The 26977-nt window shown below is 34.6% G+C and overlaps 1 protein-coding gene across 6 annotated transcripts in view; it reads right to left on the bottom strand.

Moving 5' to 3' along the window:
* Positions 1–1704: 1704 nt before the first annotated feature.
* Positions 1705–26977, bottom strand: part of LOC100117164 (protein DDI1 homolog 2) — a 361675-nt gene continuing 336402 nt past the window's right edge. For 4 of the 6 annotated variants that reach the window (XM_032601403.1, XM_032601404.1, XM_032601405.1 and 1 more), the window contains one exon: positions 1899–2247. In XM_032601403.1, coding sequence (XP_032457294.1) covers positions 2030–2247 — 218 coding nt within the window. In that variant the 3' untranslated portion in view covers positions 1899–2029. Of the gene's footprint in view, positions 2248–26977 lie in introns of all 6 variants that reach the window. The other 2 variants (XM_031921524.2, XM_031921523.2) reach the window with 1 other exon arrangement.

The following is a 26977-nucleotide window of genomic DNA, read 5'->3' as shown; positions in this document are numbered from 1 at the left end:
CGAGATACTCGCGTAAAATATAGAATTTTGTTCCACGAAAATTAGTTTTAAATATAATTTATAATTTTTATAAGAAAAGAGAAAGAGAAGAAGATAGATTTTGGAGTTGTTAATGGATAGTCAGAGAGATGAACGAAGAAGTAAAATACTAATAAAGAAGTAGATACATAGTTAAAGTTTAAAATAGAGATAGAGGATTAATAAAAGGATAGATATGAATAAAATTTAGGATAGAAATCGATGATCTGGATAGATTTAGACATAAAAATAATTTAAATTCAGATTAATATTAATTAAAGAATAGAGATGGTGATATAGATAATGATAGCGATATGATCAGTGATAGAGGCAGAGAAAAATATGGAGTCAGGAATAAAAATAGTAATATAAATGAACTTAAATCAAATTAGACTCAGTGATATCAAGGTAAAGTCAGAGATAAAGATAGCGATAAAGCCGGATACAAATATTATAAGGCGTAATAGCTAATAAAAATCAGAATTAGGTATGAGTCCGACATCAAAATAAAGGTATAAGTAATTCAAATATGCAGTTACAGATGGAGATACTGATTAAGTTGAAGTTAATGATACAAATTTAAAAAAATTTAAAATATTAAAAAAATTGTATATAATAGTTGTGAGCTTGAATTTTGACATTATATTTAAATTTTTTTCAACATTATAGCTTAATTTTCAAATTACATAGTAAATTTCGATTATCACTCAAAATTTTCACTTGGAGGTTAGCGAGCGAAGCGAGCAGAGAGGACCCCCCCCCCCCTAGTACAATATAATCGAATGTTTAATATAATATATAATTACATATGTAAACGCACTGTAAAAGAGGTTCAAATGAGATGCGAATTACAAATACGTCACTCTAATTCTGATAAATTAAGAAATATAGATAGTGTGACCCTGGAGGACCGGAGAACCGGAGAAAAAGTGTTCATGCTTAATATAATATAATATAATACATAGAGGTCACTCTAATACTAATAAAATTATGAAATATAGATAGTGTGACCCTGAAGGACCGGAGAACCGAAGAAAAAGTGTTCATGCTCAATACAATGTATAATATAATATAATGTATAATTACATTAGTAAACGCACTGTAAAAGAGGTTCAAGTGAGATGCGAATTACAAAGAGGTCACTCCAATACTAATAAAATAAATAAATATAGATAGTGCGACCCTGATGGACCGGAGTACCGGAGAAAAAGTGTTTATGCTTAATATAATAATGATTTAGATCATATTATTATTGCTACTGTACGTAAGAAGAATTTTTTTCCGTTATTTGTCGCATCCCCTTTCCCTTTGAGTGGCATTACTTGTTCAACTCATCTTATCTGGTTAAAAACAATAGTGTCCAAATTAAATTGCGACTCTTCAAATATAGTCAGAATTATAATTTTTTCGTGGACAAAGTTCGTACTTCTTAAATATAGTGAAAAATATTAAAAAGTTGTATTTTGATGATGCTCAAAAATTTTTACTCATTTTGAGTAAATACAGATTTATACTGATTGGTCTTAAATCCTTTGCGACTATGTTGCGCTTTGCTTGGTTTAGTTAGGAATACCAACCTTTGTAGTCACTAAAATAACCAAATTAACCTAAGTTCAAAATTGTTATCGAAAGTATAGATAACTATGCCCCTTAGAATCTTGCACCAGTGATCGATATACTCTGAAATTTTGTATGAAGCAGGGAAACTACTGATCTTTGTATTTAGTTGCGCTCTACAGCCCTTCCAGTTAGTTTTCTTTGGATTCCTTATAAATTAGCTTATCGTACTTCGTCTCTTAAGTTGAAAACCAATGTTTGGGTGATTCGATATCTTTTCCGACATTCTCCAATCAGATGAATTCGATACTAAGACATTAAACTTCGTTAAAAAACAAAAAATATAATTGTTTGTATTTTAAATACTATCACATAAAATTAGAAATTATTAGAATCATACACAAATAGTAAAAAAACAAAGATTAAATCAAAAGTGTTTGTATACTAAAAACTATCAAAATTTAAGGGATTCCGCGAACAAAGCTGCGATTGCTTGAACTTTGTCTCCATTAAATCTGCGAAGCTCAAAAATAACTTGATTTCTTGGAAAACCAAGGGCTGTGATTTCTTTTACGGTAATTTCTGTAAATGGATCAGATATTCCAACAAGCCCATCAATATCCGCTTTACTTGAAACTTGATCTTTTTTATTACTGCTGTTGATTCCATTACCTACAACAAATAAAATAAAATGATTGTGCGTTGAAAATTACATGCTATGTTTCTATATTGTGAATTTCTATTTCAACTGTTATTAAGGATTAACCCATTAAAAACTAGGCAAAATCTGGCAGAGATATTGAGAAACGAACTGCGCCATCCTTTGCATAACCAAAAAAAAAGTACCCGTGTTTTTTCTTTTGACGATTACAATCGTTTATAAAAAATTATTTAAACAAATTATCAAAAATTTCGGAATTTTGCAAAACTGAATGCGGATATCGATTCTACTGGCAGAAACATGAAAAAAACCTATTTAACGTTTTTTTGTCAGAGTTCAATTTATTAGTGTAAAATACCTATAAACAATCGCACTCTGGGAAGGGGGCATTGACCATGCTAAATACCATGCAAAACCTGGCAGGGATATCGAGAAACGAACTGCGCCATCCTTTGCATTACACAAATAAGTACTTGTAATTTTTCTTTTGTCGATTACAATTATTTATAAAAAATTATTTATACAAATTACTAAAAATAGCGGATATCGATTCTACGGGCAAAAACGCGACAAAAATCTATTTTACGTCCTTTTGTCAGAATTTAATTTGTTAGTGTAAAACGAGAATAAACTTTCCGCGGGTAAATCATCTTTCAGAACACATCATAAAACAAGGAAGTATGAAAAAATGCGGAATAAGTACGTTTTTGACAAGAACTGAATACTTCTGTACGAAATGTTGGAAACCTCTTTGCAAGAAACACAAAGAAGATCACGGCAATGAGCCATAATTGGGTTGATAACTCGGAAATTAATTGAAACTTTTACTACTTTGCGCACGATTGTTTATCCTTATTTTACACTAACAAATTGAACTCTGAAAAGAAAACGTTACATAGGTTTTTTTCGTGTTTTGGCCCGTAGAATCGATATCCGCATTCAGTTTTGAAAAATTACGACATTTTGGGTTATTTGTTTAAATAATTTGTTACAAACAATTCTAACCAACAAAAAAAAACACGGGTACTTTTATTTTTGGTTATGCAAAGGATGGCGCAGTTCGTTTCTCGATATCTTTGCCAGGTTTTGCATGGTATTTGGCATGGTCAATGCCCCATTCCCAGAGTGCGATTGTTTATAGGTATTTTACACTAACTAATTGAACTCTGACAAAAAAACGTTAAAAAGGTTTTTTTCATGTTTCTGCCCGTAGTATCGATATCCGCATTCAGTTTTGCAAAGTTTCGAAATTTTTGATAATTTGTTAAAATAATTTTTTATAAACAATTGTAATCGACAAAAGAAAAAACACGGGTACTTTTTTTTTGGTTATGCAAAGGATGGTGCAGTTCGTTTCTCGATATCTCTGCCAGATTTTGCCTGGTTTTTAATGGGTTAATTTAACGTGCAAACGACAAATTATCATCACTTTTTTTGCAAACTAGTAATAAGACCTATATTAATAATTGTTAAAAAAATAATTGCTATTAATTCATAGCAATTATTTAAATAAAGAATTTTCTTAAAAAGTAGTTTGAAAGGCCATATTTAATAATTTTATTTTTGTAGTCACGAACTAATTTATATTTATCAAACACGAGGTCTACTTCGTTAGGCGTCTTATTCAACGTCTTGCCACCCTCTTGACTCGCGACATATTAGTTGTGATTTTCACCCTACTGCAAAATACTATCGTCCCGCTATATATCACATCTATATCTTTTTTTGTAAACATCAAAATGAACAATACAAAGTGTAGTATTCTCGTTTTGTATGTTATGTCAGATGTAAAAGAACCTTTGATGCACTAATTATATATAGCAGGATATACAAGACGGCACGACATGCATTCATGCTCAATCCAATCATTCTCGATTAAAAAAGCCTACTTTCGTCCCTTGTAAAGACATACCAGAATGGCTTAAAAGACAAAAATTAAATAAAATCTTTTGTACTTTTAACTCGTTTTGTTGCAAAGTCTACAGAAACTACTTAAAAAATTAAAGATTTTTACGATGATAATTTTAACAGCAGAATTATATGAAACAGTGTTACAGAAATGGAAATTAGTCCATTGACAATCAAACGATCAAGGTTCAATAGACAAAGATGTAATAAAAAGTGGAAATGCAGTCAAAAAAAGACTTTTTCCCCGCATTTGAATAAATTTAAGTTAAAAATACGTCCGTGCGTTTCATAAATTATGGTGTGCACTAAGGGCTAAGTGAACTTTTTGGTTTCCTGTAATTGCAATACTTGTCTGCAGCTCGTAAATGCCCTCACCTCGACTCGTACTCTAACTCTGCTCTTGATGTAATAAAGTCCACTTCACGCCCTTCATACATAATACATTGCTTGGAAATTAAATTCCTTATTCAACAAAAGTCAATTGAGAATTAAATTTTAATTCTCAATGAAAAAATATTCAATTGACGATTAAAATTTATTCGTTAATTATCAAATTCAAATTATTAAATTAAGAATCCTCTCTTAAAAAAATGATGGCCTTTGTTGTGAAGCATTTAATACGTGATTCTGATTGGTTGCTGGTTGGTTGCCTAGGCAACGTGATCAGAACCGCGCTTTAAACTCCATAACCCTCAAAACAGTCATAACTCATAACCCTGGTAGAAATGTTTGAGGTGTTTAAAATGAAATGTGGAAACCTTGATAACGGATAAAATATATGTAATATAACTAGCAAGATATTGAAGTAGTAATAAAGTGTGTGAATATTATTTATTTATTTTTTTTAATGTCAGTGAGAAGTTCAATTAAAAGAATAAAGAGTTTGTAGATATACTGTGTCTCTGTGCCCAAAGTCGCCCTCGGTGAGGTTTGAGAGGTGAATTTAAAGAAAAGTTCAGTATCCGAGTCAGTAAGTTTAAGTCTATCATTATACAATGCTCTTTGAATTGTAAAAAGGCTACTAGACAACTAAAATATGACACTGCCACTTCCTATGTTACCTAGAAATATGTAACCTAGATGATTCTGATTTAACTGTTTTCGTTCATATTTTCACATCCAGGCTCATGCGAATTTTTTAATTGAGCAGGTCAAATTTTACTTATAGTTACGCAGAAAATACTATCTCTAGCACATTGTATTTCTGGTTTCTAGCATATTTTTACATGGAGAAAGTGATAAATGTTTTGGCTTTTTTCTCAAGGTATTAGGTAATTAGAATTTTGACTTTTAATAGTTGTGAGAGGTTTTGAGACCGATACCTGTTTTTCTATTTTAGCATTTATTCTGACCTGATAGTAGACCTGTTAGTTTTCGAATGAGAAAAAATGCAAAAATGGAGAAACAGGTATCAGTCTCAAAATCTCTCACAACTGTTAAAATCGAATGAGAAAAAATGCAAAAATGGAGAAACAGGTATCAGTCTCAAAATCTCTCACAACTGTTAAAAGTAAAAATTCTAATTAATGCCTTGACAAAAAAGCTAAAATACTTATCACTTTCTTCATGTAAAAATACACTGAAAACCAGAAATACAATGTGCTAGAGATGGTAGTTTCTGTGTAACTGTCTACAAGCAAAATTTGATACGCTAAATTAAAAATTCATATGGACCTCGATTTGAAAATATGAATGAAAACAGTTAAATCATAATCATGTAGGTTACATGTTTTCTAGGTAGCATAGTAAGTATCTGTGTAAAATTTCAGTTATATAGCTTTTTTATAATGCAAATAAATGGCATTATAATGATAGACAATCCCACTGACTCTTATACTGAACTTTTCTTCAAATTCACTATTCAAACTAATCATGACGACATTGAACATTATTAATATATTTATTTAAAAATAGTTTTGAGGGATTTAGTAACATGTTACATGCTTATAAAATATTAGCAGACGTTAGTGTGCTGCCCAACACTTATATGGTAGATTTTCTACCAGTGTTATTAGACAGATAGAATCAAGAGCGCGCGAAGCGCGCTTTCATTCCTAGTTAAATATACAATAAAGTTCTGATAAAGGTAATAATTTTGTTTTAAATAAAGATTTTTTTATAATAATAAAACCCTTTCAAAGCAAGCAAATCTGTTTGTGTGCTTTCTTTAGTACTTGGTCTCTAATTTCATATATTATAAGTCTTTTTTTGTTGTTGGAGTGTATGATTCTTATTTTATTCTTTCGACAGGGTTAGATTGTGGGTTGTATAGCGTTGTTGTTGTGGGGTCCCATTTGGTATTTAGGGCTTAGTTTTATCCAATGGTTGCTTACGAATTGTCTGCCTTAGTCTGTTAGGAATTTTCTTGATGCCCCGTATATTTTTATGAATTTTCATTCTATATTTTTGCATTGTTGATGCTGTTATAGTTTTTCTTGCTATAAGTTATACAAATTCAGAAAATAGATCCATTAATACTATTACATATTTTTTCCTTAGTGCTGAGATGGGTAATGGTCCATATAGGTCGAGTGCTACTATTTCTCTGATGATGTTTTAAGGAATGTCTTTCCTCTGTTTCGTGTGTCTTAGTTTCTTGACATAATTTGCATGATCTAGATATGTCCTTGACAATTCTGTATGTTTTCTCTTAGTTAGATTTGTCCATTTGTCCCTTATTTGATGGTATCTTGGTTGAGTTTTCAGATTAAGTTGTCCCTGGTTATTTTCATCATGGTTGCATTCTTGATAGCGTGTCTACTTTTATATGCTATTCGATGTTATATTGTTGAATGTGTAGGATCCATCCGACAATTTTATTATTTGCAAGCTTGCATGTTTAAATGAATGTTCGTTCTTTGTGGTTTGTTCGTCCAATTAGGTGTCGTTCTGCTAGCCAAATATGTTATGTTTTAATACCCATGTGACTGCTGAGCCTTCCATATGTATAATAGATTTAATCCACCTGGACTACATTTTTTTAATAATTTGTAATAAATTAGATTGTCAGTCCCGTATATGCGTTTTTTTCATGGAGATTTTAGACGCATTTCACGAACTGAGTTTAATACATTTCATGGAGCAGATCCAGAGGAAAATATCAAAAACTGAAAAAAGTCGTTTTTCTACATGACACGATAACTAGAGTAAAAAAGGCAAGCATCATCCGCATAGATAAGATGGGAGACATCGGAATCGAGGCAGATACCGATGTCGTTGATGTACATTGCAAACAGTAAGGGACCCAAAACAGAACCCTGCGGGACACTGATGTTAAGATGCCGAGGTGAGGAACGTTCGCTATTGTCACCAACGATGGCCTACTCTCTCCCAGTGTGATAGGAGGCAAACCAACGGATGACCTGCTTTGAGAAGCCGAAAGTGGATAGCTTTCTCAGGAGCCTGACGTGACATACAGTGTCAAACGCCTTGCTAAAATCAAGAAGAAGAAGTGTAATTTTCTTTCTGTTTATCCCGACCCTGGCATCATCAATTAGCTTAATTAGGCCGGACTGAGTGCTATGGCCAGTGCGAAAGCCTGTTTGCAGGTTGTCGAGCAAGAGCCTTGATTCAAGATACTCCAAGACTTGCCTGTGCACCAGCCACTCTAGGGCCTTGGAGAGAAAGCAGAGAAGTGAAATCGGACGATAGTCAGTCAGGGCTGTTGGTGAACTGACTTTGTTGAGTACGCGCACAAGCGACAATTTCCAGGCGGAAGGGAAGCAGGACTCACTCAAGGACAGGCTAAAGATTCAACTTAGTAAATGAGCGAGAACCGGCAGTGCTTTTTTAAAATAACGACTTGTGGGATGCCATCACTCTCCCTGGCCTGAGTGTCGAAGTGCGCAGCCAACACATCCGATTCCGTTATAGTGCTAAACTTGCAATGTTCACGGAGGTCTATACTTTCTAGGATGTAAAGATAATCCTCAACAACAGGAGCAAGCGGATCAATTCTCTACTGAAAAAGCTTTAGTGAAAATCAGATGATTTCCAGGTAATTTTCAAGGAAAAAGCGTTCCTTTTTCGTATTTGATTAGCAGATAATTTTCAGGTAAAAAGCATGTGATCTCTTATTTCAAAAACCCAATTTTTTCGCATTTGATTAGTAGATGATTTTTAGATAAAAATCATGTAACCTTTTATTACTTTAAAATATTATGTTTTGGATTCATATTTGCTATAATTGAATTAACTTTTAAAACATTACTATTATTATTATTATTATTATTATTATTATTTATATTATAATAGTTATAATGCTAGATTGTTCGCGTTTGCGATTTTGAAATAATTATTCAAAAAGAACTTCAAAAACTTTTTCATAACATCTGCATAAAAAAGACCATTTTCGGCGCCTATAAAGTGAACCGAAAATGGGGTTTTCCGAACGTCACACAAAAAGTAAAGCGAGAGTCCCTTATCACAATACATGTATAAATTAATCTATTTTCGCTCCCTATATAGGTAGAACGAGCCTACAATAATCGGAGAATCGGAAATCAAGAGGAGCGAAAATGGTCATTTTCGCCCCTAGGGGGGAAAAAAGAAAAAGAAAAAAAAATTAAGAGGAGCGCAAATGGACGTTTTTGTCCCTTTTACTAAAGCTTTATATTGTCAAAAACTTTTTCAAAATTATTATTTTTTACATTTTAGAGATTTACCGAATGTGCACACATGTTTATGTTCTTAGTGTGTGTGTGTGTGTGTGTGTGTGTATGTATTGTCACGGGGCAACTGGGCTTTAGCGCGACAGCCGCGAAGATGCTGTCGCGTCAACGAGGGGGATTACTCACTCCTTTTTATCTCCGCATGGCTATCCCTCGATGATGCTGAAGTCGGCGACGGACGTTAGCCGTCGGTGCAATGCCGACTCCGTACTATGCAGCCGGGTTGCCTCGGTGTACAACTGCGCGGCGTACGAAGCTCGCCGCGCTTTCTTCGCGTATAGAGTCTCCGGCCAGGCGCGCGCTCTGTAGCCGCGCCGCGATGTAACCAGCTTTACTCTACGGGTTCGTCTGAAGGACGCAACGGGAATACGGAATAAATACTCATGCATTCGTGTACAATTGAAAGATGGCTATATTCTTCAAGATGTTGGTACAATATATCGCGCGTCGCGAGAGGACGAGTTCGCACTCGCGGCTCGGACTGGAGACGGGCCGACGACTCGGTGGCAGCGAGCCTCGGCCTCGGCGCCTGCAGGCGATTCGGTTGTTTATAAATCGCGCAATAGCTAACGTGACGAACTTACAGTTTCGACGCGCCCGTGTGGTTCTCGGTCGCCGCGTGTCCGTCGGCCGCCGACGGGGAAAAGTCCTTTGATGGCCGGGAGGCGTCCCTCTCGGCTGAAGCAATGACGTGCTGGGGTACCCCGGATGCTCTAAGTGAAGGTGGCTCGGGTGCGCTCTTCCAGCAGGTGGTCTCGGGCCGTCACTGTTCTCTCTCGTCTCAGTCGCACGGGTAAACGCGGGTGACCTACCGGTGAAAGTCTCCCACACGTCCTTACTATAGTCGCGCTTTTTCCTATCTGTCTAGCGCGCTGATGTCGCGCGCGCTTCCCGAGTACCGCCGAACTGGCAACGTCGCCCTCACGCATGAAATGGTCGCGCGACGCGACGAGCGCGCGAAATACGAATTCGCGTTCGCTCGTTACAATATATATATATATATAAGGGTGTATCGAAAATTTAAACTGTTAAGAAAACAACTTTAATAGCAAAAAAGTTAGTATTTGATGAAAAAAGGTTGCACACTCAAGGAGGGCGCGATAGATTAAAATTTTCCTGTCTGTATAGAGCGATCAATTTTGCAAATTTACTGTACGCAAAAAATACGTTTACAAAAGGTCACGCTATCTTCGCGTGTTAGCCAAATTTTTAATTGTTGATATTTTTAACTCAAATTTTACACTTTTTTTCGTTTTTTTCCAGGCTTTCGATTACCGTGTGACATTTATCGTTGCTAAGCTGCATCATAACCCCAAATTAACGTTGCGTTTTATTCAATTTTTGCTTATTTTCGACACTAGTACAAAAATTTTAATTGTCAACAATTTTTAACAACAAGAGTAGAAGAGTTTGATTAAAAAAATATATACCAGTCCACGAAAAATTGGTTAAAATCGATCATAAATAAAAAAGTCGCAAGAGCTGAAAATTGGTTATTTTGGCGAAAATTGCGTTTTTTGCTGTTTTCTAAAATCAAGATCTCATTTCTGTCTGGTTATTTTCTATAAAACCAACGTAAAAGGTTCACATTCTGTACGAAGAATGGTGGTAGATAAAACACTGATTGTGCATAGAAGTTTATCTACATGAATTTCGAGTATTCAAACTTCCCGTTTTCATATTTTGCAAATTATGTTAAAAATTGTTAATAATTGTTTTTAAAAAAAGTTAAAATTTGTTAAAAAATAATAAACAATGTTCAAAATTTTGAAAATCTTGAAAATTAAGACTGTAAAGTCTTAAATTTCTAATTTGTTTACCGTGTGCAGAAAAGGTTATTCATTCGCTAGTTGAAATAAACACAGCATGTAACAAGGGGGTGATGTCTTTTTCTGACTCGGATTATGTGTTCAGCAGTCGTGTGCGACCGACCCTGTCACTTTCTAAATGTCCATGATTTAAATTTAAATAAAACACAATTAATGCTTTCGGATCTCCACTCGATAAATGTATTCGTCTACTGCTTTGGTGCACTGTATCTTCTTCTGATTGAGATACAACTTAAATTGTACAAACAAAATTTTTACTAACCTTATTCATTTAAAGTTTCCAAATATGCGTACCTAACTTATTTTCATTTGATTTTAAAACTAGCTACTTATTTTCTAATCTTTGTCAGAAACTATTTTAAAGGGAATCTAAATAAGAAAATGCTCTTCATCTGTAAAAATGTGTAGTTTTTTTAAGTAAGTGTTTTTATTAATTCATTAAATAATTTATTCTTTTGATTACAGAAATACACTTTGAAAGTCTTTTTTTTGTATTGTAAACCGGCAGTTTTTTTCTTGAATGCAATGTTAATAAAATGAAACCATTTCTATTTTCCTCTCCGCAAACTTTTGAAGATGCTTCTGTTACAACTTTTACCATTCGTTCAACGGCTTGAGTGTGGCTTGGAAGTCTTGAGAAGTCCAATTTTGATAAATTGTTTGATTCCTTCAAATTACTTGATGATATGTGTGATAATGCTGGCGAAGAAGTAATAATTTCGCTGTTCCAGTCTATCATATCGACGTAACTTGATGCACTAAATTGAATACAAGGAGGTCGAAAACGGCGTACAGTATTATTTGTTTGTCGTTTTCTTGCATCAAGGATTATCTGAACTGATCTTACACGAACGATATAATCATCATCAAATAACATACTAAGAAGTATATTTTCCGGGTGAGCGAAATAAGCATTTCGCTCAATTACTGGTTCAATTATATTAAGGTATTTTTGTGGCAAATATCTTGTATTTTGTATAAAAGTATAGAAATTTTTGGCTCCATCTTTAATAGATGATTGATTTTTAACCTGAAACCAAAATGGTATGTAGACTTTCATTGCGTAGGTAACTATGTAAATTAATTTAGAAGTTCGTGACTCAGTTGCCATGTACAGTCTTAACACTCGATTTGTAGTAGTTAACCACCGAGATAAATTAAGGGGCCCAGGATTTCGATTTGCAAGATCCTGTGAACAGACTCCTGACTTTATAGCGTTGTAGCAAAGATAGAGATACTGTTGGTCTTTACTTAGTATTTTGTAATCACTTATTGGCAAATTAATATTTACACAAATTTTTTGAAATGAGTCGATTGGTAGATTTTCACATTCTTTTAGCTTCTTACCTATTATACCAGTAAACATTTGTGGACCTGTTGCCAAACCATCGATTTTTTCAAAAAGATGTCTAAATGGTAACTCATTAAAATGAAGTAATCAGATGACCCACTGCGATGGACGGTTTAGCTTTTCTTCGAGACAACGTATTGCACCACCATTAACACCAGTGTTAACTCACCAGTGTACCATTGCACCTAATAACAGTAAAGTCAGCAAGTATACAAGGAGAATGTTTGAACAAATAATCATATAAAGTATTGCAAATAGTAATAGCGTTTCCAGAAGAAAGAGTGATGTCACCAAGGAAGTGGGAATCAGGTTCCAGTACTAATGAATAGTGATCTTCCGTCACAACTTTTCGATAAAATTTGTTGCCTTTTTTTTCTTGATCAAGCATTTTATCTCGTCGACCATCGAAGTAAACGCCTATAACCGAGATTGCATCTGCCACTTTATATTGTGTTAAAACAGTCTTTTCAACTCTTTTTGTTTCTCGCATTATCGTAGATTTATCAATTGCTTGTGATATATCATTTTTTTCAACTATTTTGTAATCCATAAGTACTGATGTAGCTATCGCTGCCGTAGCTCTTGCTGAAACATTATATCTTTGTCTTGTTAATACAGTGTTCGAAAGATTTATTCTATTTTGAATTGTTCTAGATAGTTTCAGAAACGGCGGTGTTTGCGTACAAACACTACGGACTGAATCATCAAAGCTATCCACATTATCACTTTCTTGAATATAACTTTCGTCAGATAAGATCGTATTAATAGGAGATCGGGGTCTGCTTCTTTTCCTCACTTCTATGTTTAGAGAATTTTGATTAATTTGTCGTCTATCAACACTCATGTGTCTTGCACTTCTTTGGTCAACTAAAAATAGCTGTACTTCGACAGGTACTTTCATATTTGAAGGACATAAACACTTATCAATTGTTAAACATTTACAAGCAGATATATCAAAATGTGTATTATGAGCATGATCTTTAAACTCAAGGACTTTCTTTTTCATGTGTTCGCTACTGTTAGCTGTTCTCATATTTGATTTCATAGCTATATACTTTTTATGATATGTTGTTAACATTTGTAATACGCGTTGATAAGTGACTGTTGGAATTTTATACAAATAACCTTTTTATACAAATCTAGTAAATCATTTATAACTATTTTCGAAATCTTTAGAAAAGAAGGTTCTATATTGCAATTTGTTCCTTTTTTAATCTCAAGTCTGTGATATAAGTAATTCTTTATTACGTCCTCATAAGATGGTAATAAATCTCCAAATCGCTTTGGTTCGCCAAATAACTGACAACATATACTTTGTTGTGACAAATTCAATATATTTGTCATTTTCTAAGTTAAAAAATCGTTCGTAAATACTAATCAAACTTGATTCTACTATAGTACATCTATTTTAGAGAGCTGAAAAGTAATTGAATATAAAGTACTTATAATTTATTTATTACCTGTATAAGCAGAATATTTTAAATGTTTTATTTGCAAAATTCTAAAAATTATTTCAAGCTATTTTTCTGACTTGCATAAAATTAATATATTAGATCCCTGGTGACAACATTCACTGCTTTTTTCTTTTATTTTATAATTTTTTAAATATAATTTTGTTATTTTTAATTCATATATTGTAACGGGTTTTCGAGAACTAAATTGCAAAAAAAGTAAATCGACGAGGGGGATTTGACCCGACGTCCCCGAGATCTCAAGGCACTACCACTAAGCCAACGACGCAAAACTCATTTACTCGTACCGACTAGCTGTTATATGGGCTATTCCGCCTGTCACAATATGTATTTCAATGCATGTTATGGTAAATTTTCCAAATTTTGAGGAAAGAAATAGTTTTTTACAATATTTTTTACATGTTTCTACGAAATGGTACACTTTTTGTTAGGATTTATCATAAATATTCAAATTTTACTACAATCTAAATACAAGTACAAAATAAAACAGTAAAAATAAAAAATAAAAGCTATGGATTTTTCTGCCAGGGTTTACATTAATGAATGTTTCTTTATTTTTTTGGTTTACATTAAATGAAAATGAAGTATTAATTTTTAGTAACATTAAATATTGAAACAATCTACTGTAAGTATTCGATTGTGATAAAGTTACTCTTGTTTTAATAATCTAAAATTGTACAACGTATATTTTTATTTTTTTGTCAAAGTCAAGTGTGCAAGGAACTTTAGTAAGTAAGATGAATTTTACGGGTTTAAAATAAATTATTTGCTATATCTTATCTAATTTTTATCAAAAATAGCTCAAAATTTACGAAAGTATCACTTGTTTGAGATCAAATATACGTACAAAATTTCAGAAATTGATATTATTAAATAAATGTTTTAAAATTTGCTGATACTCCATAATATAATAGTATAAGCAAAAAGTTTAAATACGCTTGTAATACATTTGTTACAAAGAAATTTTTACATTTGTTCAAATATTGTCTAACTTTGATAAATTTAGTAAAACTATTATAATATTATAGATATTGGAACTCCTCTCCATATTATCAAATTTTGTTTATTATCAACATTGCATTCAAGAAAAAAACTGCCGGTTTACAATACAAAAAAAGACTTTCAAAGTGTATTTCTGTAATCAAAAGAATAAATTATTTAATGAATTAAGTATTATAATATTATATTATATATTATATTTTATTACAACTGCAAAAATTCTGATATCATCATTTTAAAAATAATAAAAGTGAACAATTTAGAAAAACTATAACAAAAATTAAGACACGGTGAAAAAACGTAATGGTCATAAATACACTTAACAATTTCAACAAAAAAAATTTTTTAATTTGTGCAATTATTGTCGAAAAATGATAAATTAAAAATTTAATAAACAGTAAGAACAACGTATGCAAAAAATAATTTTACAAGACGTTTTTCTAATTTTTCTGAATGGTGTCTTGGACAAAAGCTTTTTTATGTGTGAAATAATGTACTACTTATATTTCAAACGATATGAAACGATATGAAACAACATAAAAAATAAAGAACGAATACTTTCAAAATAAAATAATGCTTTTAATATCTTTCAATATTTAATGTACTATAAAAAAAAATATACTATTATCTCGTTCACTTTAAAATTTTTAGCTAGAATAATATTTATAAACATTATATTTCTTTATTTATATTATGAAACTTACCTTCAAGAATGTATATTTGAATTCATACCAATGTATAACATAATTTATTTTAAAAGCATATTTTTTTCTTCTTTCAAGTTTTTACTTAAATTAAACAAAAATGAAAATCATACTAGCTTGAATACTTGGCTAGTCTCTGAAACAAATTTCTATGACGATAATATTTAGCTTCTGCTACATTATAGGTGGTTGCACCACTTTTATATTTTTGTTAGTGCAAAATTTTAATCATTATTTTGGTGTAAGGAGCGATTTGTTTGCAAAGCTGTAAAAGGTATAAATAAGCAGACGACCTGAATTGCAGGACTAAAATTATATCAAGTAAAAGTTAAAGAAAAATGTTATAAATATAAGGGATACTAATCACGAACAATTTTAAACTTATAATATATTGAAACGCTCTGACTAGTTTCGTCAAAGTTGATAAATTTATTTGTGGTCCGAGATGTCGTGGTATTGAATTGAATTTTATTAGTATTTGTCGAGTTTTGATAATTCTTTAATATGTTGTAAATTTGTTTATAAATCTTTGCACTCATGTAGAAACTACTCAAATTACGTATTGCATTTGAAAAGGAATTTATTTTTGAATTGATAAAAAATTATACTTTCTTCTCAAACAAACTTAATGTTGTTGAAAATATTCAATTTAATAAAAAATTTTTTGCGGCGTGCAGACTTTCCCACTTCTTAAGTCCTTGAACGGGCAAGCGTATGCGCAGTAAACATTAAACGCTACAAGTGTACATTTTCTTCTTCTTCTTCTTTTTCTTCTTGTTTATAATGTAACGGACAAAAAGGAGACGGAGTCGAAAGGGAAAACAGTAGACGACGGGACTCGAAATCGCGGACCCGAGAGCCAGAGGCCTGTGCTCTAATCACGGAGCTAACGTCTACGATGCATCCGCAGCGGTGCATTGTAGTACGGCTTGGCAGACTCTTATCGCTGACTTGTATCACAAGCTCGCGTTTCCAGACATTTGCGTTTGTGACAATAATCAAAGGCTTTATCCAACTGCCTGGACGGTAGAAATGACATAAGCCTATCCTTTAAACATTTTCAATATTGCCACCCCATCGTTTGAACCTCACCCCAGAATTGGCACCAGACACAGAGGGTGTCTGTTTGGATAGACATCCCCGTTCCTACTTCAAGATTTAATTGTAATCAAAATGTTCCTAAGTGAACCTGCTTTTTAAAATTAAGCTTAAAATGAAATTGTTTCTCTTAAAAAGCGGAGAAATATCAATTTTAGTTTTAGTCTTGATTGATAAAAAATGAGTGGGAAAGAAGAATTCAAGCCTGTAAAAAAAAACGAAGAAAAGTGAAAAATTTGAGTTAAAAATATCAATAATTAAAAATTTGGCTAACACGCGAAGATGGCGTGACCTTTTTTAAACGTATTGCAAAATTGATCGCTCTATACAGACAGGAAGATTTTAATCTATCGCGCCCTCCTTGAACGTACGACCTTTTTTCATCAAATACTAACTTTTTTTTGCTATTAAAGTTGTTTTATTAACAGTTTAAATTTTCGATACACCCTAATATACAGGGTGTTTGATTTTAATCCGACCACGACAAAAACCATGGAAAAACTAATTTTAACGAAAAATGGCCTTAACAAAAGTTGAAGGAGGTAAAGGGGGCCATCGAATGACACAAACACCTATGACCTTGAACTCGATTTTCAAGGTCATTAGAGGGTAATTGTGATTTTTTTAAATAGGAACCTCTATTTTAGACCTTGGAATCGGATAGAGCGGAAAAAATTACGTCGCAAGGGATATTTTAAGTTTGCTTTGGTGACTTTGATAAGGTCAATTCAAGGTCAAATAACAAAAAATCTGCTAAACAGCTGTTTGTCTGGTTTTATTTTACTGATGTCGAAAGATGACCTTGACAAAAGTTGAAGGGAGCAAAAGGGGCCATCTAATGATACCAACACCTTTGACCTTGAACTCGATTTTCAAGGTCATTTGAAGGTCATTGTATTTTTTAACGGGAACCCCTATTTTTGACCTCGGAATACGGAGCAGCGGAAAAAATTACGTCGGAAATGACATTTCAAGTTTGCCTTAGTGACCTTGTGAAGGTCAATTCAAGGTCAAATAAGAAGTATCAGCCTAAGATTGTTTTCCTTTCAATTTTTTCGTAGAATTATCATTTTGTTATTGTAATAAACATTAAGAGAATAATTGACTTAAAATGTGATTATGCTTTGCTGACTTTAAAGCCATTTTGTAAGGTCAAAAGTGCAAAAATGCAATATCAAATGTTACTCATAGTAAAAATTAACTTTTCCTAGAAACTGCCTGTTATTGTTTTGTGTTGTTGGTACCGGGAATTCTTTTATTGCTATTAAGTTGTGTTTCATTGGTCTCACTGAGTTGTTTTGTATTATGTGGCCAAAGTATTTTTTTTACTGAGTCTAGTGCAAACGTGCATTTTGTGAATTTCAATCTAAAACCTCCTTTTTTTATTGATATTTTAGATGGTCTATTTATACAGCAAAGGATTTTGAATATATTAGAATATCATCTATGTAATTAACAGTAAAGCTAGTGAGTTTGTACTTCCTTAGTACATTACTTAGTATTCTCTGAAAAATGGTTGGTGACGTATAAGTCCAAAAGGTAAGCAGGTCCATTGGAAATGTCCGTCCTGTGTTACAAATGCTATTTTACTCCTATCTTCGATTCTTAGAGGAATTTACCAAAATGCTGAGTTTATATCTAGTGTTGAGAAAAATTTGCAATTTCTTGTTTTCAACATTAGGTCTCCGATTCGTGGAAATGGTTGAGCTTGGTGTAGCACTATTTTGTTTAGATCTGTAAAATTCACACATAATCTGGATTTTCTGTTCTCTTCTTTTTTAAATGCCAAGGTTACAGGTGCTGCAAATGGACTATAGGATACTTCTAACAATTTTCTACGTAATAATTTTGATATTTGTTCTTCTATTTCTTTTTTGTCTTCTGCAGTGCATTTGTAAGGTCTTTGACAACAATATTTGTCAATTATTAGGTCGATACGTGCTTCATATTCTTTAACTGTGCCTACATCGTATTTGTCTTTTGCAAAGACTTCAATCAGTCTATCTATTTCGATTTTTTGGTTTTTGCGTTACATGACCTATTTCCATCTCAAAATTTTCCTCTAATATGATCATTAAAATTTATTAATATTCCTGAATTGTATTCTTTTATTTATGTCTGTAAATTACGGGTTTATTTTTATCCCTGTAGAATTTTGTTCGACTTTTTTTTCCTTTTTTCGAGTGACTTTTGAATCTTCGGTTTGAATTAGTTTATATGTTTTTATCACACACACACACAAATATGCACCTGAATTATTTTAGATTTTTAAATTACTTTTTACCAAAAGGGTAGGAAGCCCAAGATGGAAATTTTGGCAATTTTCGGGTTTTTAGCACAAATTAATTAATTCATAGCTCCTCAGGGATGCATTTTTCACTATAGACATGGATATACTTTTATTGACAAATTTTCTTACCGTTTCAATAAAAATACCCTTAAAGTCATATATATATATATATATATATATATTTGTTATCTTGCAAAAAATTATAACATAAATGATACACACGATCATAATTTTTCAAAGACAGTGGATAATTAAGTTAACTTTTATAAGTGATATAATATATTTACGATTTCTCGACTTCAGTAGAAATATTTGTAACAATAAAATCAAGTTCTATGACTTTTTGGCGATGATCCAAGTGACGCAATTTATTTCTATAAGCAAACATGTATTGAAAAAATGTATCACTAAGCTTTGAATTTTTAGTCAATGATGGACATTAAGGAACAATTTTCTCCTATGGTGACTTTCTTTATTTTGATGTTTGCTATCTCTGTGATCTTTTTAGGAATGCTCCAAGCAATTCATAAGCTTTGCCACAGGCTTTAAATATGAATTTTAACATTTCAGCACAAATTTATGGATACCTTCATTTTTAGCCAAAGATACAGGGTCTCTGCCATTCTGGGACCCATACAGGAACTTTTGCACTACAAAAAAGTATCTCCATGAATTTTTCGGTGGTCGTAGTCCGGATCGAACTTTTACTTTCACCAATATTAAGGGGCCAAGTGGCGCTGCGGTCAGGTGGCAAAATCCCGATTAAACAATAAATACAACAGAACCGCGTACTTTAGAAAAAAATCGCTCTTTACCGTTCTTCCTTTTATCCTAAAGTAATAGTTACTCGTGCAAAATATCGCATTAAGGACATCTTTTTGACGCAATGTTGGAATTACGTTACAGCAACAGAGCAGCCGAATAAGTGGCCATCTTGAATTTATATACAGTCACCGTGCCTTGGTATGAAATTGGTACGCTTTTCCCTTGAAAATCTCCTGGAAATCATCTGATTTTTACTGAAGCTTTTTCAGTAGGGTGGAGATCGAGCTGAAATGCTTGTTGTGTTCGTCTGTGGAGAAACGAGATGGTGAGGGAGCCTTGGAGGTAGAAATTCCAATTTTCGTTAATAATAATTCAGCCTGGCTTCCTCGACCTGTCTGTGAGCATCGTCTTTAGCTAGTCTATAGATGCGGAGATCTGAATTGAGCCTAGAGGGCTTGAAACTCCTGTAAAGTCTATCCCTTCCAGATACGAGCTCACGAAGAGCCGTAGTGAATCACGGGTGACGCTTCTGTCTTGATGTCACAGTCCGAAATGGGGCGAGATAATTAATGGCGTTCATAAGGTTAGCATTAAGCGTAGTTATGCATTCGTCGAGTGATGAGGAAGTGAGGGATGACCAGTCACATGCGCTAAGAAAGTCCCTTAGCTTTTTGGCGCTGATTCCTTTATAGTTTCTGTAAGATTATGTGTTAGGTAAGTAGCGTGAAATATGTATGTCAAGAGTGGCCGTGATAATGTCATGTCCGTTGATGAAAGGTGCGTCTGTTTTCCAGTATGATAGGAGGTGATCCTGCTCATAAATTCGGCCAAAGTGACCAGAATTGTTACATTATTTTTGCTAATGTACGCACTAATAATAAAAGAAAACAAATTATTCAAAAGTACTAATATGTTTATCTAACATATTGTAGATTTTATACAATAAAGTTATAAATTAATTTTACTATAAGTTTCAAATAAGTAAAAATGCGTGCGCCAAAATGAATTATACCTCGCACTCATACGAAAATAGTATGTGCAACTCGTATCCCTATTAAAAAACCTCAGATGAGAATCAGATGAGAATCAAATGTAATTTCAGATGAGAGTCAAGCGAGCCTTATTTGATTCTCATCTTACGGAAGTCGAATGTTGTTTTGTCAGATCTTGATTTAGGTTTGTAAGGAGTTTGTGAGGATTTGTAAGATTAGTAAGAAACAAATATTAATTAAAATTTAACAAAATAATATGTGGCCATCGTCAGATGTGAATCGGATGAGAATCAGATAAGAATTACATACATACACCGAAAAACACTCGTGGACTTAATTCAAAGTGCGAACCTCCAATCCAACGGGATCCTACACGAATTAGGTGGACGCGAAAGAGCAGAGCCATTAGTAGAGAGAACTACTAAATTGATAAATAAGTTCTGCGAAACGACTATGCCCAGGGTCTCAACCAGCCACCAGAAGAAACCAGTTTACTAATAGAAAGAGGAAATTGCGGAACTCAGGTAACAAAATTTTCACGCTAAACAAAAAGCTCAAAGAACCTGGAAGCAGAGAAGACCTGAAGCTCGGGGCTTGTTTGTAAGACAGGATGAATCACGAAAAATCTCAGAGACGCAAGAAAAGAGAGTAAGCGTCGCTGCTGGGCAAAGATCATCGACGACGTAGAGAAAGACCCATTTGACGATGGATATGCGATCGTTACACGAAAGATGTGCGAAATGAAACGCACGGGAACTATGGAAGCAGAAAAGATGGAAAAAGTAATCAATGGGCTGTTTCCCACACATCACATCAGACCACAGGCAGAATCGACGGAAATACCGGCAGACGAGATACCTCCTTTCACAGAAGGCGAACTTATCGCGACAACTTCGTTTCTTAAGACCGGTAGGGCTACCGGGATTCGATGGCATTCCCGCAGAGGTGCTCAGGATAGTCGCGTTGCAACGGCCTGAGCTGCTCTTGAAGATGTACAACCAGTGTCTGGTTCAGGGAGTTTTAGCTGGCAGTGAAAAAAAGCAAATCTCGTACTAATTGAAAAACCAAAAAAAAAGAAGCGGCCGGGAGGACACCTCTTATAGACCACTGAGTCTTTTAGACACGATGGGAAAGACGAGGGAAGCTCTGGTTAAACCGCAAATACTAAGCGCAGTACTCGAAGCAAGAGACCTTTCCGATAAACAGTATGGCTTTAGAAAAGGGCGATCGACCATAGGAGCTATCAGAGAGGTTACAGACACGGTAAAGAATGTAAAAGAAGTAGGACACGCGACTAGAGATATCGTGATTTTGGTAACGTTAGACGTCAAAAACGTGTTCAACTCGGCAAGATGGACCGACATACTTGCTGCACTAGAATCATTCGGTATGCCGTGATACATTATGCGCCTTACGGAAGATTATCTGAAGGATCGGGTTATTGAGTACGACACGAAAGAAGGGCGTAGAAAAAGACCTATAACTGCAGGAGTAGCACAGGGTTCGATCATGAGGCCGGACTTCTGGGATATCTTGTACGATGGGGTTCTCAATCTTGAAATGCCGGAAGACATGACGCTTGTGGGATACGCAGACGACGTGGCCGCGGTTATAACGGCACGAAACTTGGACATCACGCAAGCGAAGCTAAACGCAATTATGAGTAGTGTGCTATGATGGATGGCGAATCACGGACTGACCTAAATTATTAAAATGAAAAGAAATATTTTTGTCGATGCTTTCAATAGTAAATGATTGTTCGCTTTTTTCATCATTGTTTCGTCTACACTCCTCAGCGTGTGGTTCATTATCATCATCTCGACCTTCTGAATCAAATCTGGTTCTTTTTAGCGAAACCGTTACAGATTTTTTGGGTTGATCAACTGTAATTTCTGCTCCAAAAGTAGATGCTACTTGATTGTCACACTGCGGTATGCGATTTCGGGTGGAATTTCATTTCCATAATCGGATATATCGTCTGTATCACAAGAACTGTTATCACTCATGTTTACTTTTCGGTAGGTACCAATAGGTTAAAAACAAGACGTCTTGCACTAATGATACACAATTTCGCAATCATACATATGTAAAACAAATGACAGCGACAGGATAGGTATCTCCACGCACGCTTCAAATGTTCCCGCGCACGCTGTGAGAGAGCGTGCCTAAGTCGATGACTTTAGCGCCAAAATAAATGACTCTAAAGTCGAGCTCCGCGCACGCTGTTATAAAAATTAATTTTATAGATTTGATTATAGAGTAATAAAATGTGCAATATATATATATATATATATATATATATATATATATATATATATATATTCAGGTTCACACTACTCTATTACAGGTGACGACGTTAATTAAATTAAAGCTTTAACTATATAATTATTCAAAGGAAATATTTTAAAATAAAGCAATGTACATAGGTATATATGAGTGAGTGAAATCATTTTTGAAAATATTTTGTTAAGTAGTGGAGAGGGGATATATAAAATAAACACGCACGTAAATACGGTCGAATTATACTTTTTTTATTATTATCTTACAAACATGCTACACAGCAAGTTTAATACAGCAATATCTAATAATACCGTACAGTGCATCTATGTTAAAAAATAAAATTTTAATCCTCTAGCTCGATCGTTTCACAAACAATGCGTTCATTGTGCTCGTGCTCAAGCTCGTCGACAACTTCTGGCTTTATATAGGCCGTGAATTGTCTCCCTTCAACTGCACCTGGACGGGACGGCCCGGCTGATGCAAGTTGCTCCATTACTTGAACAGCACCGACACCCAAAGGTTGCTCATGAGCTATCAGTTGATTTTCTCTCAAGTGTACCATGGCCTGCTGACGTTCCTCATGTGTCCCATTATTTACGGATAAATCAAACGGCACCTCGTCTGCCACTTGTTGCATTACACTTCCCATAATTGTTGGCGTTACCTGATGGCCTGCAACGACACCGGATGGTCTTTCGCGAGGTATTTCTTGATACATGGGATTTACCATGATACGATTTCTTCCAACTGGCTGGATCACACTTGCCATTGGTCGCCGTACGATTTGTCTGGCAGCGACATCGTAAGGCTGCTCATTAGCAACTTGTTGATGATAATTTGGGTAGTCCGCAACATTTACCAAGGCTTCCTCGAGCCATTTCTTTTCAGCGACATCGCTGAAATGCTTCTGTACAGATCTCGATGATGTTGCAGCTGCTTTTTCTTTCACATCATCTGTAATATTGACGCATGTACGCCATTCACGTAAAATATTGCCGTCAAGTTACAATTTTTATTACAACATACATACGTATTTTTATACACCTACCATTACGTTTGACGACTTCTTTTTGGCGAGCATCCTAAGCATCTGGATAAGCGTATTTGGAAACCAAGTCCGTTAGCTGCATCCGCATTTGCCGTCGATCTTCGGGTGGCACTGCTTGAAGATATTCCAGTAAAACTTGCAAAAAGATTCGTCGGTTGAGCTTCTCACAGCTCGAAGCATGTCAGTTGGCAGTTTGACCCTCTTTGATGCCATCTTTTGCGACGTACAGTAGCGGTCGAAGAAAAAGTCAGACTCAGTGCGGAAACTTATACCTGCAAAGTAGCTCTACCTACGCTACGCATTACATCGGCATATTAACAGTGAGTATAATAACATATTAGCTATTTAACTATTTTAATCTGCATTTGCAATGTGATATCAATGCAAAGCAATTGATTTTATACACTTAACCTCTATTTGCAGTGCCCGGAGACGGCCCACTTTGGAATGACGAGAACGTGGAGAAGCTTTTGGATGAAATCAAATGTAGATCGGTCATTTGGAAGAGAGGCAGTAATTCCACTAACATTGTCTTAATGAAAGCATAGGACGAGATCGCAAGAATTATGAGGCCGATAGCAAGTAAGTATTTCGATGAATGATTATGCTTTCTTACCTTTTTGTCTACTAAGTACGGGCATATACTTAACGTACAACACGCGACTATCGCGACTACAATCGCAGCTTTATGTTCTGTTATAGAAAGACAGATAAAAAATAAATGGAAAAGCTTGAACAACGCATTTATACGTGAACGTAATAGAGCAACAGCTACAAAAGTTGCGAGTAAATGGGAACACTTTAAAATCATGCAATTGTTGTCGAACGATACCACTGAAATTTCCGGTCAGGATACTGATGAAGACACTGACAACTGTACAGACCCTCAAGATGCGGCGCCCACAAGCAAAAACTCGACTCCATCTCAAGTGTCTAATACGCCAAAAAACGCAGTTCCGATATCATGTGATTTCGATGAAGCTGATGAACAATTTTTGGCAAGCTCGAGACCTTATGTGGCAAACATAAATCCTAAATACAAACTACGATTCCGCACGGAAGTTTATATTATGCTACTAAATTTCTTTGGAAAAAGGGATAATGAGGAAAAGGCAACAGATGAACCGGAACAGTCGGAAGAAACCGATGAAGGTGAGATTATTCTCGTCATTATTTATTATTATAAATACCATAAATAGTACTTATTTTAACGTAATACGTTTTTACATTTTTAATTGCAGACTGCATCATGGTAGATTTTCGAATCAACAGAAGGAAAGCAGGAGAATCTAAAATGATGTGCAGCAAGAAGATTAAAACAGAATCATCAGTTGAACCTACTCCAGAGTTGCGTCAATTTTTGACAAATTTCACTCTAAAAAATGAATGAGTTTGAAATTACTTCTAGATTATCAATATTTACCTAATATGATTACATAAATTCACACTGTGCACTAAAATCACGACTCGCCCGACCGACGTCGCTATACCCTACTCTACATTCGATCTTCAAAAAAAAATCACAACATAATGAAATCCTAGTCCATTACTCGTGTGTACGGCAATTAAAATACCGAGAAAACGTCAATCGAATCATCGTGTAGCGTGCAGTTTATATTTTTATACAATTACGCGAGCACATCACAGCACATGCGCGCGCTCTCGTATACGTACGGAGAAAGTTGGGCAACGATCTCCAAATGCATGTATAGTACAATTTGCTAATAGTCTGGGGACTCGATTTATAGGCTGTAAATAAATTTAGGATTATACTGGTGGGTGTATATCGATAAACGAACTCATTTACAATTCATCGATGCTATTGAAACCCGATAGTCATACCTGTAGACACGAGTACGAGCTGTGTAATGGAGGGATCGATATGCATAACTACTGGCTACTGAAGTCGCTAAACGCTGTAAGGAGAGGATTCCGAGTATGTGCACTTATATTTCCATGCTTGGGTTAGCCTAGAGTCGGCAGGTGTTTCCGTTTTGCGAGATAATACGGTCTTAGTTGATTAACCGGGGACTTCATCATATCTGACGTTGTCACGAAATTTGTCAAACAAAACAGAACAAATTCCGTATCCGTATTTCACAACAGTTGCATCATTTCTCAAAAATAAACACATGAAATATTCACATCATTTACTAACCAAAAACAATTATAGTCGAACGTCTCTACGAAACTGACAGAATGCGAGTAGTCAAAGTCGAGAGAAAAAGAGTCTCTCTTTTCTCGGCGATTTATTATCAATTTTAAAACTTCATTGAAAAGAACAATTCAACTTTGTATTCGTTCAATCAAAAGTTCACAAGGTTGATCAAATTTTAGTTAACGAGAATAACTGTTATATGCGTGTATTCTTTTTACATTACAAAATACATACTTTTTCTCATATGATTATATTATTCATTACGTTTGTTAGCGCTTACACTTAATTTTTCTTATCAATACGTCATGTATAAATATATAATTGTTAAGTCGCGCAAAGAATCTTAAGACCCTGTAAGCAACAAACATCGATTTGCTTGCTCTCCGAGTCGAATAATTTTCTATTTGTTGTCGGGAGAATTTTAAAGCACTCTCGTTAGGATGGAGAGTAGCATAATTATATGCGAAATTGTAAGTTGTTTAATTATTAATAATTAAACAATAAAAGGCAGCAAAGCGGCAACACAAACGCGTGTAGTCGCGAAGTATAGTCCACGCACGCCATAGTGGAGCGAAGCGCGCAGCGGCGCGAGTGTGTGAGAGAGAGTACGAGCGCTTGCGGCGCATCATAGAGGCAATTCTACGAGAACGCGAGGTATACACTCACATCCACGGGAAGACGCGGAACAGTATACGCCCATTTTTCAACCAAGAAGACCTCAAGATTTCTTAAGAAGAGGACACACTCGACTCGCAGAGCGGGATATACGCGTAATTCCGCGAAAAATATTTTTTTTGTCGGGTGTATGAGTGTGTATATGTCTGTAGCACAAACTGTGCGTTGCAAGTGAGTGCACAGCGGTGCTACGAGTGCGCGCGCCAAAAGCAATTTGTGCTTATCTGGCGTAATTAAATTTTTTTTTTTACGGATTTCGCTCCGATTATACGAATTCGTTTTATTCGATTTCGCGTAATAATCTACGTCATAGCGACGCGCTTAGGTGTACAAGTGTGTGAGTAGAAAGGTTGTATTTTTGTAGCTTACGTTGTAGCAACAAGAATACAATCTAGGGACTATCTATCTTGGTGCTTGGGCATCGACAAAGAAGAGATGGACGATGCCCTCGAGAGTATGCAGTTGAAGCCATACGGCAAGCGATTAGATCGCGTTGCTAGGC

The sequence above is a fragment of the Nasonia vitripennis genome (assembly GCF_009193385.2).
Source record: "Nasonia vitripennis strain AsymCx chromosome 1 unlocalized genomic scaffold, Nvit_psr_1.1 chr1_random0012, whole genome shotgun sequence".
Classification (NCBI taxonomy): domain Eukaryota; kingdom Metazoa; phylum Arthropoda; class Insecta; order Hymenoptera; family Pteromalidae; genus Nasonia; species Nasonia vitripennis.
The sequence above is the reverse complement of the archived record's forward strand: the minus strand, read 5'-3'. Positions and strand labels throughout refer to the sequence as shown.